The sequence below is a fragment of the Patagioenas fasciata genome, chromosome 4 (assembly GCF_037038585.1).
Source record: "Patagioenas fasciata isolate bPatFas1 chromosome 4, bPatFas1.hap1, whole genome shotgun sequence".
Classification (NCBI taxonomy): Eukaryota; Metazoa; Chordata; class Aves; order Columbiformes; family Columbidae; genus Patagioenas; species Patagioenas fasciata.
Window position 1 is genome coordinate 7,303,538 of NC_092523.1, and position 20,014 is coordinate 7,323,551.

At 46.8% G+C, this 20,014-nt stretch overlaps 1 protein-coding gene across 3 annotated transcripts in view; it reads left to right on the forward strand.

The window, feature by feature from the left end:
• The first annotated feature begins 1,076 nt into the window (after positions 1-1,076).
• The window catches only part of FGFRL1 (fibroblast growth factor receptor like 1), a 182,332-nt gene continuing 163,394 nt past the window's right edge, over positions 1,077-20,014 (forward strand). Inside the window, exons 1-2 of one of the 3 annotated variants that reach the window (XM_065836363.2) lie at positions 1,077-1,435; positions 2,566-2,675. In XM_065836363.2, the coding sequence (XP_065692435.1) occupies positions 2,615-2,675 (61 nt within the window). In that variant the 5' untranslated portion in view covers positions 1,077-1,435; positions 2,566-2,614. Of the gene's footprint in view, positions 1,436-1,773; positions 1,869-2,022; positions 2,044-2,565; positions 2,676-20,014 lie in introns of those variants that run through there. The other 2 variants (XM_071808469.1, XM_071808470.1) reach the window with 2 other exon arrangements.

A 20,014-nucleotide genomic window follows, 5' to 3' on the forward strand; every position in this document is an offset into this window, starting at 1 on the left:
AGGTTGCTCAGAGCCCCGTCCAGCCTGGCCTGGGATGTCTCCAGGGATGGGGCATCCACCACCTCTCTGGGCAACCTGGGCCGTGGTTTCACCACCTTCAGTGTAAAATATTTCTTGCTTATGTCCAGCCTGAATCTCCCCTCCTTTAGTTTAAAACCATTGCCCCTTGTCCTGACATATCACACCCTTTTAAAAAGTCTGTCCCCATCTTTCTCATAGGCCCCTTTTAAGTATGGAAAGGCCGCAATAAGGTCTCTCGGGAACCTTATCTTCTCTAGGTTGAACACCCCAATTCTCTCAGCCTGTTTAAGTATCACTGCCTCCCCATGGCATGTTCCCTGCACGCCCCAGCTCTAAGGAGCCCAATCTCTCCTTTGCTGCCTCCAGGGTGGGTTCCCACAGCCCAGGGTCTCCTTGCCCTGGGAAGAGGGGTGATTTGGCAAGGACGGGTTCTGGGGTGCATGCGGGGGGTTGTGGGTCTCCAGAGCTTATGGGGGCTACGTGGGCTCCAGGGGGTGGATGGGGGGGGAAGCTCTGGGGCACTGCAGGGGACAGGGTCGGCTGAGAGGGGCAGAAGGGGCGGCGGTGGGTTTCTCCGGGGCTTCATCGCCGTGGGGCTAAAGGGGGCAGAAGGGCTACGGGACGGGTCCCTCCACTCCAAGGCGCACACGGAGCCCCGCGGGCGGCCCGTCCTCCCCTCCGCCGCCCCCGCAAAGGGTTAAGGGGAGCGGCGGCGCGGAGCGGGGAGGGCGGGGGCTCCCGGGGATTGGTGCGAAGTTTGGAGCGGGGCGGCACCGCACCGCCCTCCGCGGCGGCTCTGCCCCCACCGCCACAAAGCCCTGCAGGGAAAGTTGCTTTATCGCTTGTTTCTCTCGCCCCGGCTCTCCCCCCCCCGCCCCCCCTTCCCCTCCCTTTCCCCAGCCCCTTTCCCCTCCTCCCCTCGCTCCTTAAACGGGATTCCGGCTGGGCGAGCCGCGGGACGGCATCACCGGGCATCCCGCGGCGGCGGAGCCCCGGCGGATCTGTCAGGTCCCCGCTGTCCCTCCCCGCACACACACACACACACACACACACACACACACACACACACACACACACTCAGCCCGACCCGGAAAGCAGGAAAAATAATTTACAAGGTTCCCCCCCTCCTTCTTTTACTTTGCTCCTCGCCCGTGGCTCTCTAGTGGAAAAACCGCCCGCAGGGCGACAAGGGGGGAGTTGGTAAAAAGCCGGTGGTGAAGGGAGAGAGCTGCTCCGTTGGGAGGGCACCCCCAAAGCAGCGGGCAGCCCCCACCCGCCCCGGGGCGGGGGGGGAGATGAGGTAGAGGCCGGCGGCGGAGCGCCCCGCCGGGCGCCGTGGCCGCGGAGGGCATGAGGCGGCGAGCGGCGAGGATGGGCGCCAGCGCACGGTGCTAGAGCCCCGGCAGCAGCCGAGGTAAGTGCCCCCCACACCACTCTCCCCGGCCCGGAAAACCCCCGCCTGGGTCAGCGCTGGGTCCGGGAGACACTAAGGCACAGCTGGGAGCAGGCGCGGTAGCCCTGAAGCGGGGGGCAGCACCAGGTGGCATCGCGCCGGGTGTCCCCCCTCGCCCCAGACCCTCGTCCTCCCTTCCCCGACCCCAGTTCCCGGCTGTGAATCCCCCCGTTACCGGCCGCGCTGCGCCCCGGGTCCTGCCCGGGGGGAGCCCTCTCCGCCCGCTGGCCCCACCGGCCGCCCCCCGCCCCCTCCCTCCCTCCCTCCGAACCAGCTCCCCGCTGCAAATTGGGAAACTAATGGCAAGGCGTCCGTATTTGCTTTGCTGGATGCTGCGCACGGGTTGTTGTGTGTCCTGGGGGCACGGAGTGTTTAAATCGGGGAGTTTACAAGGGTGAGGAATTCAGACAGTGTTTAGAGAGTGAGAGTTTTAGGAGGAGAACAGGGTGTAATTAATGTAAACCTGATTTACCCCCGGGTTTGTGTATCACAGCGAAGGCATCTTCAAGAATCTGGATAATTAAGTGTGGTTTTGCTTCGGGACGCACCTCTGGAGCACACGGAAACAAGTGAGGCTTTGGGGGGAAAGAGGAAAGGAAAAATCAGTGCTGTTCAGAGAAGGTGCAGAGTGGAGGAAGGCGCGTACCCAGGGCAGAGCCTGTCCAAGGGGCACTGGAGCAGCAACACAAAGTTTTCTGGGCTGCTTGATGGGAGAGGTAACATTCCTCCTCCCCCTTCCCCAAGTTCTTCCACAAATTGTTAACCTGAAATCTTGTTTTATGGCCACTTGCTAGTGTTTTGTTTGCCTTCCAGACTGGTTCTGTACAGAATACCAAAGAATTATGCATTAACTGTAAACTTAGAGGAGCTTACTGGCCTCAGTGGGTTCTTGATTTATATCAGGCTAAAACAGAGAGGAGGGCAAAGTTTTACTTGCTGAGCGCCAAGAAATGAATTGCAAGTAGGTTGCTCTTTCATTTTCTGTTACTGCTCTTGCATCTTTGCGATAGGTTTTAAAAGTCTGAAAAGTTGTAGGTTGGTTGAGTTTCTTCCCCCAGCAATTATTTTGCTTTCCTTTTCCCTGCCTCCAGGTCTGAGAGGACGGCAGCCTGTACGATACAGAGGGATCTGTTTTTCAAAATGGAATTGCAGCTCGCGCTCCTTCTTGCCGGGATAATCGCGTTTTCAGACTCGGCGAGAGGTAAGGAGACCGCGCTGGCTGTGCACGCTGCGACTCGCGCCCGTCGCTCCGCTCTGCGGTGCCCTCGGAGGGACCCCCAAAGGGAGTTGCTGGCTGTGCAGACTCGTCCCCCACACGAACTTATCTGCGCAGGGGTGCAGGCTCGTGCCCACGTGTTGTACCTCCTTTACCTGCGTGTTTTGGGGCCGTCGCTTTGGATGGAGCGCGGTTGCTCTGGGTTTGCTGCAGTCTCATAGGTGCAGGTGAACTTCCAGGGGCTTTTCTCATGCGTGTGTAAAAATACACAGGCAATTTTAAAGAAAAGCAACTGCATTCCTCTGTGGATCAGAAATACCTCTCCCCTCCTGTAATCCCTCCAGCCCCTGCCCCTGTATATTCCCACTAGCAAACTAAACAAACACATCCATTAACTTCCTCGGTGACAGACAAATGACAGTTCCCAACAGCGAGAGCGTATTTTAACGCTGGGGCTCCAGCAGTTGATCAGATTTCAATAAACAGGTTACCCTACCAGAGACAAATTGAAATACATTGACCTGGGAGTGACACGGGGGGTGGAAAAAGGAGAAATTTTTTGTGGGAAGGTGCTTTAAGCAAAGCTCTGGGATCAGAGTGGAAGGAGTGGTGGCTTTTCCTCCGCTCCCGCCTGTGTCATACCTTGGTGGGTGCTGTCTCTGGAAAGCCTGAATGGGAAACCGTATTTCCCGCTCCCCCAGCTCCGTTCATGCAGGAGGGGTCGCGTTGTCCCAGAATGGCTTTAGGATGCAGATTGCCCCAGCTGCAGTTGCCAACAGTGTTGGAGTTGCGTGAATTGTTGAAAGACCTTGAAATCGCCCAGTGCCATGGAGTCACGACTTAAAAGGTTTAAACTTGCCCTTTGCTTGGGCCGTAACTTGCCAAAAATAAACCTTGAGGGGTGAGAGTGGGAAAGGAGAGGGGGAGCGTTACTCTAAAAACCCAAGGTTTCGTTACTACGTTGCTTTTTAATTTCTGTTCCTTCTTGGCATTGGCTCCCAAGCGAATATTTTATGGAGGCAAAAGCACTATAAAATGATTCGGCTGGAAGCTGAATGAAAAAGAAAACAGTATATAGGCTGTAAGTCCTGCAAGTCTGAATTCCAGGCAAGGTTTACAATGGAGACTCAGTTTAAGTTGTAGGCAATGGGCAGCAGTGTATGGATTAAGATGACCTCATGGATGTGTATTATTGCAATGGACCTGAGATGTTGGTGGAGTTCCGGAAAAGATCTGAAGTGGGCAGGAGAAGACAAAAAGATTTTTGTCTCTGTTGTGAGCCAAGTGTCGGCTGCTTCACTGGCTTGACCCTGTTTAAATTTGGTTTGCACTTGTCTTGCTCATACTTTTTTATTGCCCCTGGAAAAAGAAGTGCCGTGGGCTGTTGTGTGAAGAAGCGATAGAAACTTAACAGTGGTGATTTCGGGATAGGTCTTTTAAATGTAACTTTGGTAGGATCATATTGTTGACTGGGTTATTTGAACTCTTCTCAGAGCTGCAAAAATCCATCCTGCAAGTGGCTGGAGAGATGGTCCTGGTTATTTATAATGATGTAGAAATAGAACTTAAAAAACAGGGTAACCCATGTAAAATGTCATTCATTCATGTGCTGATATCAAGAGAAGGAAAGTGGAGAAGTAAAAGGTGTAAAGAAGTAAAAAGACAAAATCCTAACATTTAAATCTTGCTTTGCACCTCTTGGGGTTGAGAGTATTCTTGGTAGCGAAGGACGTAGATGAAAGATCAAACTTGTAAGTGAGCAGAGGTGAGCCGCTCTGTAGCGCTTTGTGACCTTATTTTGCGCTGTCATATGTGCCAAATTATTAGATGTTTACATTGGGATAATTTCAAATTCTTGGAAAAATGTGCCCGGTCGTTCACGTGCCTGCAGATTTTTTCCGAGTGCATCACACGATGGGTTTGGGCGCTGGAGATGTACAAATGTTACCTGTTCCAGTTGCTCGGGTTTTACAGACAGTCCTGCGGCCAAAGCTCAGCCTGAGGTCGCGAGGCTTTTCTCCGGAGGAAAATGGGCTCTTTGTTCTGGCCAAACCAACACCTTGTATCTGTATCCTGACTGCAAATTAGACGTGTGTGGCCCAAAGTTTACCAACACCTCCTAATCTGAGGTGTTAGAAGTTAAATAGGTGCTCGCCGGCTTGTGATCAAGTGAGGAAGGTGGCTGAGGACGCTCGATGTGAAAGTGCTGGTTCTTCTCTTTGGCTCATACTAGGCAAAAGTAGCTTATTCTGGAATTAGGAGGTTAATTTGGAGCCAGGTGATTGCCTGCCCCGTGTTCGGGGAAGGGCTGTGCCGTAGTGCGTTTGCTCAAGGGGGCAGAGTTAAGTTGCCCACGCGCTCCGGCCTCGATATTTCCTGACAGTTGAGTGCTCAGCTGCAATCTTGCATTAAATGTTACCTTGTATTATTTTTACATCATTATTTAGGTGATGCCTTTTAAGGCGACGGGCCCCATCGGGTTGACTGATTGGGCTAACGCAGCCCTTCTTGTGACCCGGTGCGTCACATTGCGCTTGTACAAAACACTGCGAAAAAGGGGATATCTTGGGAAACCAAGAGAAGTTCTTAAGGAAGAGTCAATATATTCAAAGTATCCATGCAAAGTAGAGAGTAGGTCTGATTTTAGAGGCCCAGGTGCAGAACTCGCTGTGTCTGGAGGGATGAAGGATGAGGTAGCTCTGGGTAAGTTTGAACCAATGCTTTTGGGGCCAAAATTTAAAATCTTTGGCTAAGGGCTTGTCTACACCTGCAAACACACTGGAATAACCCTTCCAAAAAACTGAACCTGGAATAACCCCCCAGTGACCAATCTTATTCTGGGCTAAGGATCTCCAGGAGGGAGCCTGTACCAAAAAAGTCTTCCTCGGGAGCTATTTTGATAAATATCCAAGCCCCTTCTTTTCCTTGTGGGTGAACACAAGAACTTCTGTGTGTACAAAATCCACTTTTTTTGAGAACAAAACCTGCGTGCTGTGGTTTTCTAAGAGGTATTATGCCATGGACTGATGGCCAAGGCGTAGGGTGGCAGCTTCAGCCCCGTCACCAGCTGCACGGGACAGTGTCAGCCCTAAACCTGGGGTAATAATGCAGGCCTGGTGGCTTGTCCTTCATGTCACTCCACTCCTCTTCTCTCCAAGCAGCTCTATACAGGGCATAAAAGTCCTCAGTGCCCTGCTCTGGCCCTCCTCCGCGGGGACGAATGCCATCTTGGGTCACTAACCTTTAGTGACGATGTCCTGCGGCAATGTAGCTCCTACCACTCCACACCTCCGGTCGGATACAGGTAATACAATCTGATATTTTCCTGCCCGTGTTGTCTCAGTGACACACAACGCAATATTTGTTCCAAATCTGTCAAGTTGCCATCTTATTCGCCTTGGTGACCGTATATGGTCACGTTGGGATGTGCTTGGCTTGGCCCCGTGGCTTAAACGAGATTTCGTATGGTATGTTTAGAAGTTTTTGGTAAGAGCAGTAACAACCCTTCTTTTAGCGAGTAAACTGATATTCTGCTGGAAACTAATTAGTTTGGATGTTGATTTCATTTTCGGTGTATTGCGTAGGGAGGGGAAGAACGGGACCTTAATTGCTTTCTGCTCTGGCACTTCTCTGCGCGACACTTGGCTTGCAAGCCTGGTTGGTGCCTGCATTAGAGGGAATTTGCTGTTGGGGCCACCTCAAAATTCAGTGTTTTCATGTGGAAATAACGTTACATGCCATTTTTGTTTTTCTGAATATTGGAGAAATGGGAATAGGAGCCTAGAAGATTTTCTTCTCATTTTCTTGTGAGATGAGTTCTTAATTCTGGTGAACGTATTTACCGTTCTCGAACTCTGGAGTTTATAAGAGTGAATGGCAGTAAACATGTAAAAGATAAATAATGATAATATAAGAGAGATGGTCGTTGGCTTCCGTTTTACTCCTTTATTCCTGTTGAATGGTTGTTAGCCGATTTAATGATTAGGTAATTCCTCACTTGTGAAAGAGAAGCAAGTTCAGATCTAACAGCCCGATTCAAATTTTATGTAAGTCGCTGCACATCTTCTGGTTAAGTTTGGGGCATTTTTGGATCGTGCCCTTGGGGAACTTGCTCATGAATAATCTGTCAGCATGACTTGTACCTAAAGTCAACATGACGATCTAAGAAAATCCTGGTTATTTTCTTTAAACCCTGGTTCCTCCCTTCTTCTGAGGCTGTCGGCCGCTTTAAATTGCGGCTGAGTTTAAACATAAAATACAGTGTGCGTCATACTGGAAAATTAGGGTTGATTTTATTTTTTTTTTTTTTATTAGGAATATTACAAAACTCGGCAAATTGCTCCAATACATTTAGATTTTCCTTTAAGTTTTTATAACTTTGTTTTCCAAGTCCTTCTATTTCTTTGACCTTCATTAAAAGACGCAAGCAGCAAATTAAAAGGCGTCTCTTCTGTGATGAACTTGTACACAGCAAAGACTGGATTCCAAAGTCTGACTTTTAGCCACAGAAGAAGCTTTCATGTGCCATGAGGTGGTGCTTGAGAAACTACTGGATTTTGTTTTTTCCAGGAAAAAAGAAAAATCATTCAAAATCAAAAAAAGTGAAAAGTGACACTTGGAATCAAGTAGGAACCTGCTTTTCAAGGTTTGGGACCATTGGTATTAATTTATTACCTAAGGATGCGGTTTGTGATCTGGCCTGAATTGGCTCGATAGAGCTGATCTTTTCCGATGACCCGTTTGACAATTCCTTTTCGAGCGGCTGTCTCACCACGAGCAATGCTGCTACATCTGGGTGCAGAATGCTTGTTATTGGAATAGCGTGAATGCGGGAGAGATGGTCAGTGTCTGGCTGTGCTTTTTTGGGTTAATTATTAGAAGACATAAACATTTCCACCAAGAGGAGAAAGTAATAATGCAGAGGTCCTCTTGCACCTCGTTTAAAACAAACAAACAAACCCCAAACCAAACGAAAAGCCCCCAAACAAACACAAAACTGACAACAACCTTTAGCCATAGCTTTATTTGTTCAGCAAGAGTAGAACCAATGTAGGTTTCTGATTTTTCCTAAGATGTGAAACTCCTACTTGTGTCTGCACTGACTTGTAAAATCAGGCTGTTCAAAGGGTCTGTGCAAATGTGTTACGTTTGGAGGTGGTGGAAATGATCCTTTCTCCCTTTTCTTTCATTAACCTGCGCATTTTGTCTTGTTTCAAAGAGTTTGTCTTTCACCTGACCTCTTCCTGTGTTTTCTGGTGGGCTGCTCAAGCTGAAATTAATTTGATCTTGTTTTGAACATTTAATTTGGATTTCTATTGCTTTTCTTGCTCTCGATAATCAATCTTGATTTGGAGCTTTCTCTAATAATAATGCCTCCGTTGGTATTTAGCTGTGTCGACCTGTCCTAATCCTTTGCATCAAGTTGAAACATTTTTGGTCATATAAGGGACTTTTTTTTAAGAGTAGAGCCAGCGTGAGTGTAGATGTTGCAAAGACCGCTGACTGTTGAAAGCCTGTTGACTCTGGTTCTCATTCATAGCAGCATTGGTACTAAGGTAAAAGAAAAATATTTCCAAAAGTACGCTTGAATAATCTGCTCCTGCAGCCCTGATGTTGTATGAGATATGCAGATGCAGCCCATGCCAGTTTTAACAGGTTGGAACCTGATTTGGAACCTGTGAGTGTTGGTGCTGTGACTCCTACTCACTCCCACATGCTTTGGATCCATCCCTGAAGGATGACTTGCACAGATTGTGATATGGATCTCTATACGGATTCCTCACAGAATCATAGAACAGTTTGGGTTGAAGGGACCTTCACAGCTCATCCAGTGCCACCCCTGCCATGAGTAGGGACATCTTCACCAGCTCAGGTTGCTCAGAGCCCCATCCAGCCTGGCCTGGGATGTCTCCAGGGATGGGGCATCCACCACCTCTCTGGGCAACCTGGGCCGCGGTTTCACCACCTTCAGTGTAAAATATTTCTTGCTTATGTCCAGCCTGAATCTCCCCTTCTTTAGTTTAAAACCATCACCCCTTCATCTCTTGTAACAGGCCCTTCTAAAAAATCTGTCCCCATCTTTCTTATAGGCGCTTTTCAAGTATGACAGCAGAAGATATGTGAGCTAAACGTGGTATTTTGGATCCTGCTCTTCACTTGCTTGACTGAATGCCTTGGACTCAATACTTTTATTCTAGAAGCACATTGCTTCTGGCCACAGCGAGCTCTGGCTGGTGGCTGTTGGGTCTGAAAGCAACTTGGTTATTCATTGTTTTTAACTTTGGGTCGCTGCAGAGGGGTTTATCCCCAAAGAAATGCTGCCATTCTGCGGACAGTGCTGCTCTCTGTGAAGGGTCTGAAGGCTGGCCTGAGTGTTATTTAACAAGTTAATATATGCCCTTTGCTGCTGAATCTATTAACATCTCAGATTTTTTCCGCCCCCCCTCTTCTGAGTCAAATAAACATGGGCTGCATGGAGTTTGGTTGGCTGCCCCGATCACACAGTCTGCCCATTGTATCGCAGCAGAAATACAGTATCCAGCAGTGCTGCGAATAACCTAACATTTTTATTTCATCCCAACCAGTCCAATTCTTCAGGAAGAAATTCAGCCAGTAACCCAGGGCTGCTGCCTCCATTAAGTGTTCAAACTTAATTTTGAGCTACGCTAAGGGAAGAAAAATGTATATTCGGAACAGAGACTTCTCAGAGCAGGTTAATGTTTCTCAGGACTGCTCTATTCTCAGCCTCTCTGAGTGACTTCTAGCTTGACAGAACCCAAAATAATTTCTCTTTATGTCCAGTAAATTTATTTCATGAAAGATTTACAGAATCTTGAGTGTCCTGTCAAGTGATTGAGAAGTGAGTAATACAAGAGGTGTCATACCCTAGATGCCACTTGGGGGGTGTTGACTTTGGTGGGTATTTTAGGAGCTGTCTGTGCATGTTAGATAAAAACACAGGAACATCAGACAAATGCAAGAAATGCAAACTTACAAATTCCTATTGCGCATATTAAAAAGAATTCATATTCTCTTTGCTGGGTTTGCTTGCACATGCTCAGTGAACTGATGACTGTAGGAGTTTGGTACCGGTGTTGTGCAGACTCTCTGTGTCAGTTTGGGGCTTGCTAGTTCTGCCCTGCACAAGATAGGTGGGAGATGAAAAAGCTGGAGGAGGATATGAAAGGAAATCGAATCATTAGCCAACATCCAAGAGAAAATTTCGGCTGGATTAGTGTACGGTTGCTCTTGCGTTCAGGTGCAGCCAAGCTTTGGGAGAGGGTCTCGTGTGGGCAGCATGTGTGCTGTGAAAAGGATGTTGGGCTGCAGCTTTTTCAAATCTGTCCTGTATTTCTCTTTTCACCCCATCATTAGTTATAGATATAATGCTTAATTGGCTTTTGACCAACCCGTCACTCTGAGCAGGAGCGTTCTATTGTGAAAGGGGGGGTTTCATTGTGCTAGCTGGTATTTTAGTATTGCCCTGTATGCATTTAAACTTTACTTTTTCTAGACAGAAGTGGGTGAGGTGAGGCCAAATCAACCCCAAAGGAGGGAGAAGGTACAGTTATTCAGCCCCACCAGCCTTCCAAAGCTGATCAAGCCAAACTACTGGATTTAGGCTGCGACAGATGCTGGAACACTGTGACCTGGTTAATTTCCCACCTTTTTCTTCTTGACTAATAGTTGGAGTAATTGAGGAAGCTATTTTTCTTAGTGGTTATTCTTACCGAAACAGAACTGTTAACACTGGTTAAGCAATGACAAATGTCAGATGAGTTACAGGTGTATGAACTGCATGTCAAGGATGGGTGGGTTAATGAATAACAAGATAAACCTCTGGACATTGTGGAGTATCTCCCCAGGGACACTGCAGGCTCTCTGTGGAAGGAAGAATGCTGGTTTGGTGTCCATCAGTCGATGTAAAACTGGTACCTAAAACTCCTTCAGAGTGTGGGTACCCTTTTGAGAGAGGATGCTATGAGCCGTATCGCTTGCCTTCTGGATGGATCAAAATCTTTCCCATTCTTCTTCATATTAACGCAACATTTTGGTGGCAATCACATTGTCTCCTTAGCCAGACAAGTAATGGTATTATAGGAAGTGTTTATTGTATTTTTGGGCAACTTAAAGTCAGAAACTAGGAGAAGAGCTGCCAGCTCCACCAGCATATGGAGATCAGACTCTGTGCTTGATAAGTCATTTAAGATTTTAATATTCAGGATCAGATATTGGTTTCCAGTACAAAGGTGAGAGTCCCTTTAGGTTCAGTAAGTTGTGGCTGAGCAGCAGTGAGTGGGATTTGAATTTATAATCCTACCAAAAAGCAGAAACTGGGGCCTTGTAAGACCAGGCTGTGTTTCAGTTCTGTACAGCATGGCACCAAGACACAGGAGGGTTCATCATGATCTGCGGTAGTTAATATAAAACTAGATTAACAGATCCGAGCTGATGAATATCTTTCCTCTTCCTGGTATTCACAACCAATCAGAAATGTGGTATTGGTGGGGTTAATTTTCCTAAGGACTAATCAGAATGGAGCTTTCAACTTAATCACGGCCGGGGACAGGAGTTTACTTTTCCTTGATGGGTTTGATTGACAAGGAATCATAAACCTATTAGGGAGATATTTGCATATGCAGGGGAACTGGCTTTGGACAGTGGATTTCTAATTGCTGGATTTGTTATCTGAAAATGTTTGCCACTGCTCTCAGCACACATCTATTGTTTCTGGGAGACAAAGAGACACAAAGAAGTGGCAGGGGCTGGTCAGAGCATTTTGCTCAGGAGATGGAGAAATCATAAGGTAGGGATGGGTCAGTGTTTTATCTAGAGCAGAGCAAGGCCCTACTTGTATTGTAAAGGCAAAATGCTTTTCCTGATTCCCTGCTTGCTCAAACAGGGAATTTGGAGGATTCCAAGTAGTATTTTGTGATTGTGACATACACAGGATAATTCCTGTCACTGGATGTTCATACCAGACTAGTCCTTTACAATTGGTAATGTAACCTCAGGACATTTAATTCAAAGTTCAGTTCAGGGCACTTCTCACCATGACTACTCCAGTTGGAAGGAGGATTGTAGATTCACAAGAATGGGAATCTGTAATTTTTCCCCATGTTTTACCACTAGTCCCAAGGAAGAAAACAGCAAGGTGCTACTCAAAAGTAGTCACAGCAATAGACTTGTTTATTTATAACAATTATTACTGTTTATTGAAAGTTTCCAGTGAGGAAAAGAGACCTCAAAAGTGCTGCTCAGCATAGGCAGTGTTCCTCTTCCAGATAGTGTCAGGAGAAAAAGCTTGGCTTTCTGAAGACCACAGACTAGCTAAGTGGAGTTTGAGGCTTATTTTTCTTTTATCTTAGAAAATCCAATAAATCCAGTAAATTCTTTCAGTGTGGTCTTCCAAGAGTTTTTCAACTTCGTCTGACTCACAGATTATTTGAGTGCCATTATAGACTAGGGGTCAAGCAAGTTAATTCCCCGAACAGTATGCTGCCCTGTTTTCAAACTGTGCTAATCAGGGGTTTGAGTCAAAGTATGGTAGTTTGCTTAGTGAAATTATTTTCCTGTTAGAAAATTACAAATAGGCTCTGACTATGTGTATTGGTTTTGGTCACCGGAGCGCTCGCATCACATGAGGAGCAAAGCCCCCAGGGATGTACGTGCTGTGGGTCGGGTTCATTTTGTAGCCCCCTGGATTGAACTCATGAAAATAGGCTGAAACCTTAGAAAAGAAATAGATTGTTACAGTCACATTTATACCCCCAGCAGGATGGAGGGAGGGCTGCGTGGAGCCCATCCGAGCTGTACCGCGAATGTCCTTTCCCAAAGGAGACATTTAGTGGTTACCTCTCCCCCTCACCTTTTTGTAATTGACTCTTGTTTACTTTTTCCTCCTCCTTTCCTGAAGTTTATTACCACTGTTTAGGCAGAGGAAATGAATTAACACAATTTACTGGTTTTTTTTTAAAAAAAACCAAGACACATTCCCTGCATGTACATACACACACGCTCCCCGTCACCCTCCCGGCGCTGTGCAGAGAACGGTGTTTACAGAGTCTGGGTCCGTTTAGGGAGAACAATACCCTGATTATGGAGGGCAGCTTTTTATTCCCAGAAACCAGAAGGAACCATTCGCTTCGAGCAGCTACTGTCCCTTGAAGGTACAGGCAGCTGGAGCCGCTGGAAGCGGGGAATAAATCTGCTGTGGACACAAACCAGCAGCGTTGTTCTCCGCAGAAGTTGAATTTTGGGGTGGCGGGGGGAGAAATGGTCTTGGGACAAACCAAGCACCGAGTTTAAGATAAACCAGAGTGCAGAGAGATGTTGTGGCTTTCAATATAATTTCCAAATAATAGCTGTGAGACTTTGCAAGGAATTATTTGGTGCTCCCTGAGCTGGAGGTTGGGTGGCACAAAGATGGTAACTGCGGCTCCAAGTGTTTTCAGATGGGCTGCGTTGGGCTGAAAGGTGGTGTTATGTATGAAATGCTGGTTATTTCTAATTGCAGTCGTGCACCTGTGCCTGGTAGATAATGCTGGAGCCACATCATATGGAGCATTTGCCTCGCATGATGTTGGGAAAGGTCAAACACGAGATTTCTGTCCTGCTAAGTTGGGTCATTAGCTGCACAAACAGGACCCCCCCCTTCCTCTGCCCAGCTGCAGCCGCTTGGAATGTGGCAGTAAATGCTTCTCAGGTATGATCTCACAGCAGCTGAAGATGACTGAAGGTGACCCCACCACCATCCTGTCCTTGCGCTGCTCTGCTTCCAGCCTCGTAACTCCCTTGTGCCAGCACGAGAGCTCTTCTGACCTTGTCATTGGGTGTTTTGGGGAGATAACCTGGGCAGAAGCCAATCTAGAAAAACAGGTGATGAGTTAAAATGTTATAGGAGCATGATCTGAGCTGGTGATATTGGAGTGTGACAACAGGCAGCAGGTCCTTTTCATTCCCACTTGTGTCAGGAAGGCTCAGTACCTGAGAGGACTGAAAATTTACGTGAACTTTTATAAAATGACTCTTTGGGAATGTAAAATGCAGCAGGGTCCACACTGCAAAATGTAGCATTGCCTGGGGGCAGTGAATGTGAAGATAGGAAAAGTCAGATTTGGATCCTGGGTCCTCCCTCGGCGGATCCCATCAGAAGTGTGTATTACCCTGGTAGGAACTTCTCATCCAGAAGCAGTTTGGGCCATTCTGAACAAGCAGTAATTATTCCTTATTGACTTTTGCTCTTGGTTCAGCTCAGTCAGAGGGTAGCACATCGCTGTCCCTTCTGTATTGGGAGATTCCAGCTTTCATACTCTACATCATGACTATTTTCTGTCTGTCTCAGTGTTCCCTTGAAATTTGGAGTGCTTTGTAGGAAAATGGGAATCTTCCTTCTACTGTCCTCTACTTTTGGTTTATGAGGGAGAAGGATCGTTTTGGGGAGCTGGGGCATGGCAAATTAATGCTGCCAGCACTTGCTGCTGGTTGTACTCCTGATGGAGCAGCTCCTCCTTGCAGCAGACGAAGACGGGTAAAACCAGCACTGCTGGTGACTGAGTTCCCTCCGGTCCAAGCACCATGTGCTTCGACTCTGGTACCAAGGTGGATGTGATATGTCACCTGAGAGGGAGCCAGGTTCCCCCCTGCAACCTTGGCTTCGTCTCCTTGTGAACTCCTGACTACTGACACGGCTTCAGGGGGTTGCAAAAATAAGGCAGAGAAAACTTGTGGAAAATACTTCCCGTGGGTGAAAATATTTTTCCAGGGGAACAGAGCCAGTAGGTGAAACAGGTAGAGCTGCAGGGCTGCAGTAACCATGCTTTTAGGGGTTTTCTGAAGGGGGGTGTTTATGTTGGCTTGTGAGGCGCAGCCGGTGGATGCTGGCTGGGGATGACTGATGTGCGTCTAACGTGATGAACCATGACCCTGCACCCCGGAGAATCTGTGGCTTTCACTTGCCTGTTGATCCAGGCTTTTGTAGGGAGGGGAAGACCCTGGTACTTGTCCAGGAACCCGTGGGAAGGATACTGAGGTTACTCTTGTTTCGGAAGGCTAAACTACGGCTTGCTCAGGGAAATCAGAACTTGGTACTAAGTAATTATAATTAACCCATGGCATCATGGTTGTTTCCTTTTTAGTCTTTTTTTTTCAAATGTCTTTTAAAACCTGTCAGATTTTCCCAGGCCTGGACAAAGCGAGTGGGACAAGCGCTGGTTCCCATGCCAGCTCATGGACCACAAGAAGTTCAACAAGAACAGGGCAACAAGGACCGCTCCAGAGTCCATCTCCATGTGTGTGTCTCCGCAATGGCTTTCTGCTCAGAGTGTGAGGGTGTGCGGTGATCTGTGGAAAAATGTGAATCTTGGCAGCAGTCCCTGATTCAAAATATCTGGGAAACACTGAGCTGGGAGGCTGAAAATACATCTTTAGGGTTTCTTGCTCCAAAAGGAAAACCAGCATAGAACTTCCACTGAGAGAAGTGTTTGAAAGAAAAAAATGTGCAATGCAGAATTAAAAGAGAACAGCTTAGTTATTTGACACTGATTGAAATAACAGGAGAGAGGAACAAGCCTGAATGAATTTTAATTGCCTCTTGCTTTGGATCTTTTTATTTGCATACTTACAGGTGCTTTCCCTTTTACCTCTGTAAGAGTAATGCTGATACTATACTAAATGCAAAAAAACCCAACAGCTTGTCTAGGGGGGATGAAAAATGCACCAAAGTAATTGAATGAGCTTTCTAAGTATCCTAACCTTCAAACCAGTGCAAGGCCTTCATCCTGTGGCATGTGTTGGAGGGTATTTTGCAACAAGACAGATGTTAAGGCAGAGCTGGAGGAGGATTACAGTGTCTAAAATATTTAATATTGCTCTGGGTGAGCAGGTCAGCAAGCAAGCAGTGGTTTTGCTTGATACAATGAACACAAGGCAAAGTTGTTACTATAGCTGGTGTGATATTTTAGTATTGGGGTTAGCACCTGGAAGTCCTGATTGTACCAAAGCCCTATTGTTCTGTTAAGGGCTGTGAAACGCAGAACGAAAGGCAGACAGCTACAGTTTTAACTGCAAGGTACTAACAGCTCTTTGTATAGAGACTTTGTTTTACCCTGACAAAGGCTTCCTCCAAAAACCAGACCCATCGATCAGCTGAGTTTTATTTTACCCACATAAGCCTGAGAAAGGTGAGATCTCATATTTGCTTACAGCGTCCCGTGTAAAGCAGACATTGCCTTGATAAGGATTTCTTGTTGCTCTTACAATAACAGACCTACATGATTGATAATCTCATGCCCAAACTCTGGTCAAGTGCCCTAGGTGAAAGATATTGCTCATGCATGGGCTGAAGGGCCGGTGCCACATACCCGTCGTGGTTCGTGTGTGTGTCACAAGCCCAGTGTTGCAGAATAAGTTTAATCAAATTATTATTCTATGGTAAACATAGGGTCAAGAACATTTCTTTAACACCCAGTCTTCCCTTCTGCTAAGTACAAACTTCAGCATTGACTTTATGGAGAGTCAGGCATTGCACCATGTTTATTTTTGGAGGAAACAACAGTCAAAAGTCCTTGAATAGGAAAAAGAAGAAAGGAGAAATTATTCAAGCATTATTATTGTTATCATTTGCAACGTGTTTTCACATGTGCTAACAACAAGGTCTGCCTACTCCTAGGCATTGATCCACATCGTGCTGGAGCCCACCATAGGTTTCTGTTCCCTACTGGAAAAGTGCAAAGAAAAGCCAACCTAAAATCTGGTGTTAGGAAAGAGAGTTGAGAAAGGTAAATTTTCACACTGGCACAGAAAAAGAGGTTCTTCCAAAAGATTTAATTTTGCTTGGACAGGCTTGTGGTCGTTGCTTGAAAGGGCATTTTGGTGGAAAAGGGCCAAGCAGCCCTAGGCTGAACCAACACCCTCAACTAAGAAAGATTTTTCGAACAGCAGTACTGTGAAGAAGTAATTAAAGTCAAATAAAACACGGCAAAATATTGTATGACACATCTAGGTCCCAGTATAGGTTGGGAAATTACATATTAGAGAGCAGTGTAGGGGAAAGGGACCTGGGGGTCCTGGTGGACAACAGGATGGCCATGAGCCAGCACTGTGCCCTTGTGGCCAGGAAGGCCAATGGCATCCTTGGGTGTATTACAAGGGGGGTGGTCAGTAGATCGAGAGAGGTCCTTCTTCCCCTCTACTCCGCCCTGGTGAGACCCCATCTGGAGTATTGTGTCCAGTTCTGGGCCCCTCAGTTCCAGAAGGACAGGGAACTGCTGGAGAGGGTCCAGCACAGGGCAACAAAGATGATTAAGGGACGGCAGCATCTCCCTTATGAAGAAAGGCTGAGGGAGCTGGGTCTCTTTAGTTTGGAGGAGACTGAGGGGTGACCTTATTAATGTTTATAAATATATAAAGGGTGACTGCCACGAGGATGGAGTCAGGCTCTTCTCAGTGGCAAACAATGATAGGACAAGGGGCAATGGGATCAAGCTGGAACACAAGAGGTTCCACTTAAATTTGAGAAAGAACTTCTTCTCAGTGAGGGTGACAGACACTGGACCAGGCTGCCCAGGGAGGTTGTGGAGTCTCCTTCCCTGGAGACATTCAAAGCCCGCCTGGACGCCTTCCTGTGCGACCTCACCTAGGCGTTCCTGCTCCAGCAGGGGGATTGGACTAGAGGATCTTTTGAGGTCCCTTCCAATCTCAAACATACTGTGATACTGTGAATTCATCCTGGTTTGAATCCACTGGAACCCATGTAGCACGACGCTGGAGACATGCAAGGGGAAGTACGAAACTGACTATTTGAATGCACTTCTGTGAAGTTTCTGATCACAGGCACCATTTTTACCAAGTGTTTAACCACATATTTACTTTTAAGCACCTGAGGATTGCTTGTATTCAAAGAAACACTTGCTGTGGAGCGTTACACAGTATGTTACTCTTATTTGAAATATGGAGGACCTAAGCATAGGCTGAAGTCGTAGCAAATCTTTCACAAGGATTCTGACACTGAGTTTTTCCCCTTAAAATTATTTTTCTGGGTACCTGGAAATCAGGAAATAATTGAGCTTTCAGTTAAAGAATAGAGTAACTAACCCACAAGATTCCAGCCTTGATGATTTTGAAGGATTGATAGAAAATGTGAATTGTGTGCACCAGCCTCCTTGGCTGGCTTAGAAACCAAGAGGCAAATAAAGAAAGAACCAAAGCAAGTTTTCCTGACCCCTTTGAACCAGTTCCATTATTCTAGAGCTTACTTTGTGATTTTTGAGGAGCTTGGGATAGGCAGTGCCCATAAGCGTTGTATCACTTCACGGCCTGAGCCCAGTTGTGTGGCACCCTGCACACTTGCAGTTCCCTTTGCTTTGTCCATCTGTCTGTCCTGCAATGCTATCTTGGGTGAAACTTGAAAATAAAAAAGAAGAAAATTTAAAAAAAAGGAACATTTTTGGGAGCCCAGCTGCGTCACTTCAATTTTTGCTAGCTGTTGAGGAAGATTTGTGAACCCTCTCTAGGGGAGGAAGGGTCAGGTCAGAGGTAGAAAGCTGCTTACCCTCTACCAGAGGCATTTATAATGCCAGGGCAGCTCCCTGGGGACCGTCCGTCTGTCTGTCCTTCCCTCTGGGGTTGACAAGAGGCAGACAGCCTCCCCCCAGCTGTTGCCTCTGCCACATTACAAATGAGACGCTGAAAAGCAGCCCTTGGCCTTGAGACAGCTCTTCTCTCTCTAGCTCATTCTACCCATCAATTAATGTCAAGCAAAGGTGTTTTATAACTCTTTTATAACTTTTTCAAGAGCGAGACCCTCCTGCCCTTGCAAAAGGAAAGTCCAGCTCCTGTGTGGGGTGGCTGCCAAAATCTGTGCCTGGTGAGTTACGTGCAAGAGCGAACAAGACTTTGGTGAATAAAAAGCTCCTTAACATTCAAATTCTTTCATAGAGAGATAATCCAAAAAGAACATTTTTTTTTTAATAAGTGAGGGTAGGGAGAAAAAACATCTTTATCCTTCCCCATCAGGACAGTGGGACTTAATACGGGTGTTGGATGTGATCTTCTGTCTTCTTCCACTTCTGATGCACTTTGAAACCTGGTACCAAAAGCTGGTGGCTTTGCCCGGACTCCATTGGTCCCTAATGAGAGCAAGTGGCATTTTGAGTCATTGTTCACCCTTGTAGCTCTTGGCCGGTGCAGTGGGTGTGTAATGTGAGGAGTGAATTATGAAAAAATAATTAAAGAATCATGCGTGATGGCGGAGGCTTTCAGGCCATCTCTTACCCTCTCACCCTCTCCTCTTGTACCAACTTCCAGCAATTCGGCTGCATGTTTTCTTAGTATCCAGCTTCCACCCAAAGACTACTGAATTTTTGTTAAATGCCGGTTTCTGTTGGAGCTGATAAGGCAGAAGCCAGCCTGCAAAGATAACCCAGGGTATCCAGGCTTCTTGGGTTTGTCTTTATTTGGATGTTTAGCAAGTCTTTGACACACTGAGAGGTCTTCTGGAGACTTTGGGTTTAGTGGGTCCCTTGCTCCTTTATCTTTGGTTCCAACATGATTTTGGGATGGTTTGGGAGAGGAAAGAAAAAGGGTGCTAGTGGAGCTGGTGAATTAGCAGTGATTACTGAAGGGAGCAGGGAAGGTGGGCAGCCAGGGCTGGATGCTGAGGGTCACTCTGTCCCCTGCTCTTTTGATGGCTTCAGTTGGAAAATATTCCCCTCAGACAGGATTTAAATGGGCTGAGGAGCAACACAGAATCACACTAAATACCCAATCACTGGCAAAAATGTGTCACGGTGTAGGAAAGGTTGTGATTAATTGTCTTTTCCATCCTTCCCCCCCACTCCGGTTCCCCTTTTCCCAAAGAATTATCCCTGTTTGGGCTGCTGGTTTTTGTTAACCTGTGAGGGAGTGTTTACGCTTGGCTTATGTTAGCCAGAAAGGAAACTCTTCCAGCCAAAAACTGATTTACCTGCTAATGCTAATGACTTTTTTATAGGGAGCCTGGTGAGCAAGGCAGATGTGGATAGAAAATGTAGCCCGTGCCCTTACACAAAGATGTTTTCTGTCGCCCTTGGAGTACAAGATGAGTATTCATTTTCACCCGAGCAAGCCCTTAGTGATGTAAGGTGCCCTCCATGCTCTCGTCTTTGCAGTGACCCCATGTGTCCCCAGCTTGCCCTCTGTCTGATGCAACTCCATGGACAGTTGCATCGTGGGCCAGATTGGGACAGAGATCTGGCTGGAAATCCCACCAAAAAAAGGACAAAAAAAATTAAGTAAGTCACGGCACAGCCCTCTAACACTGAATTTTATACACCGGCTGTTATTTG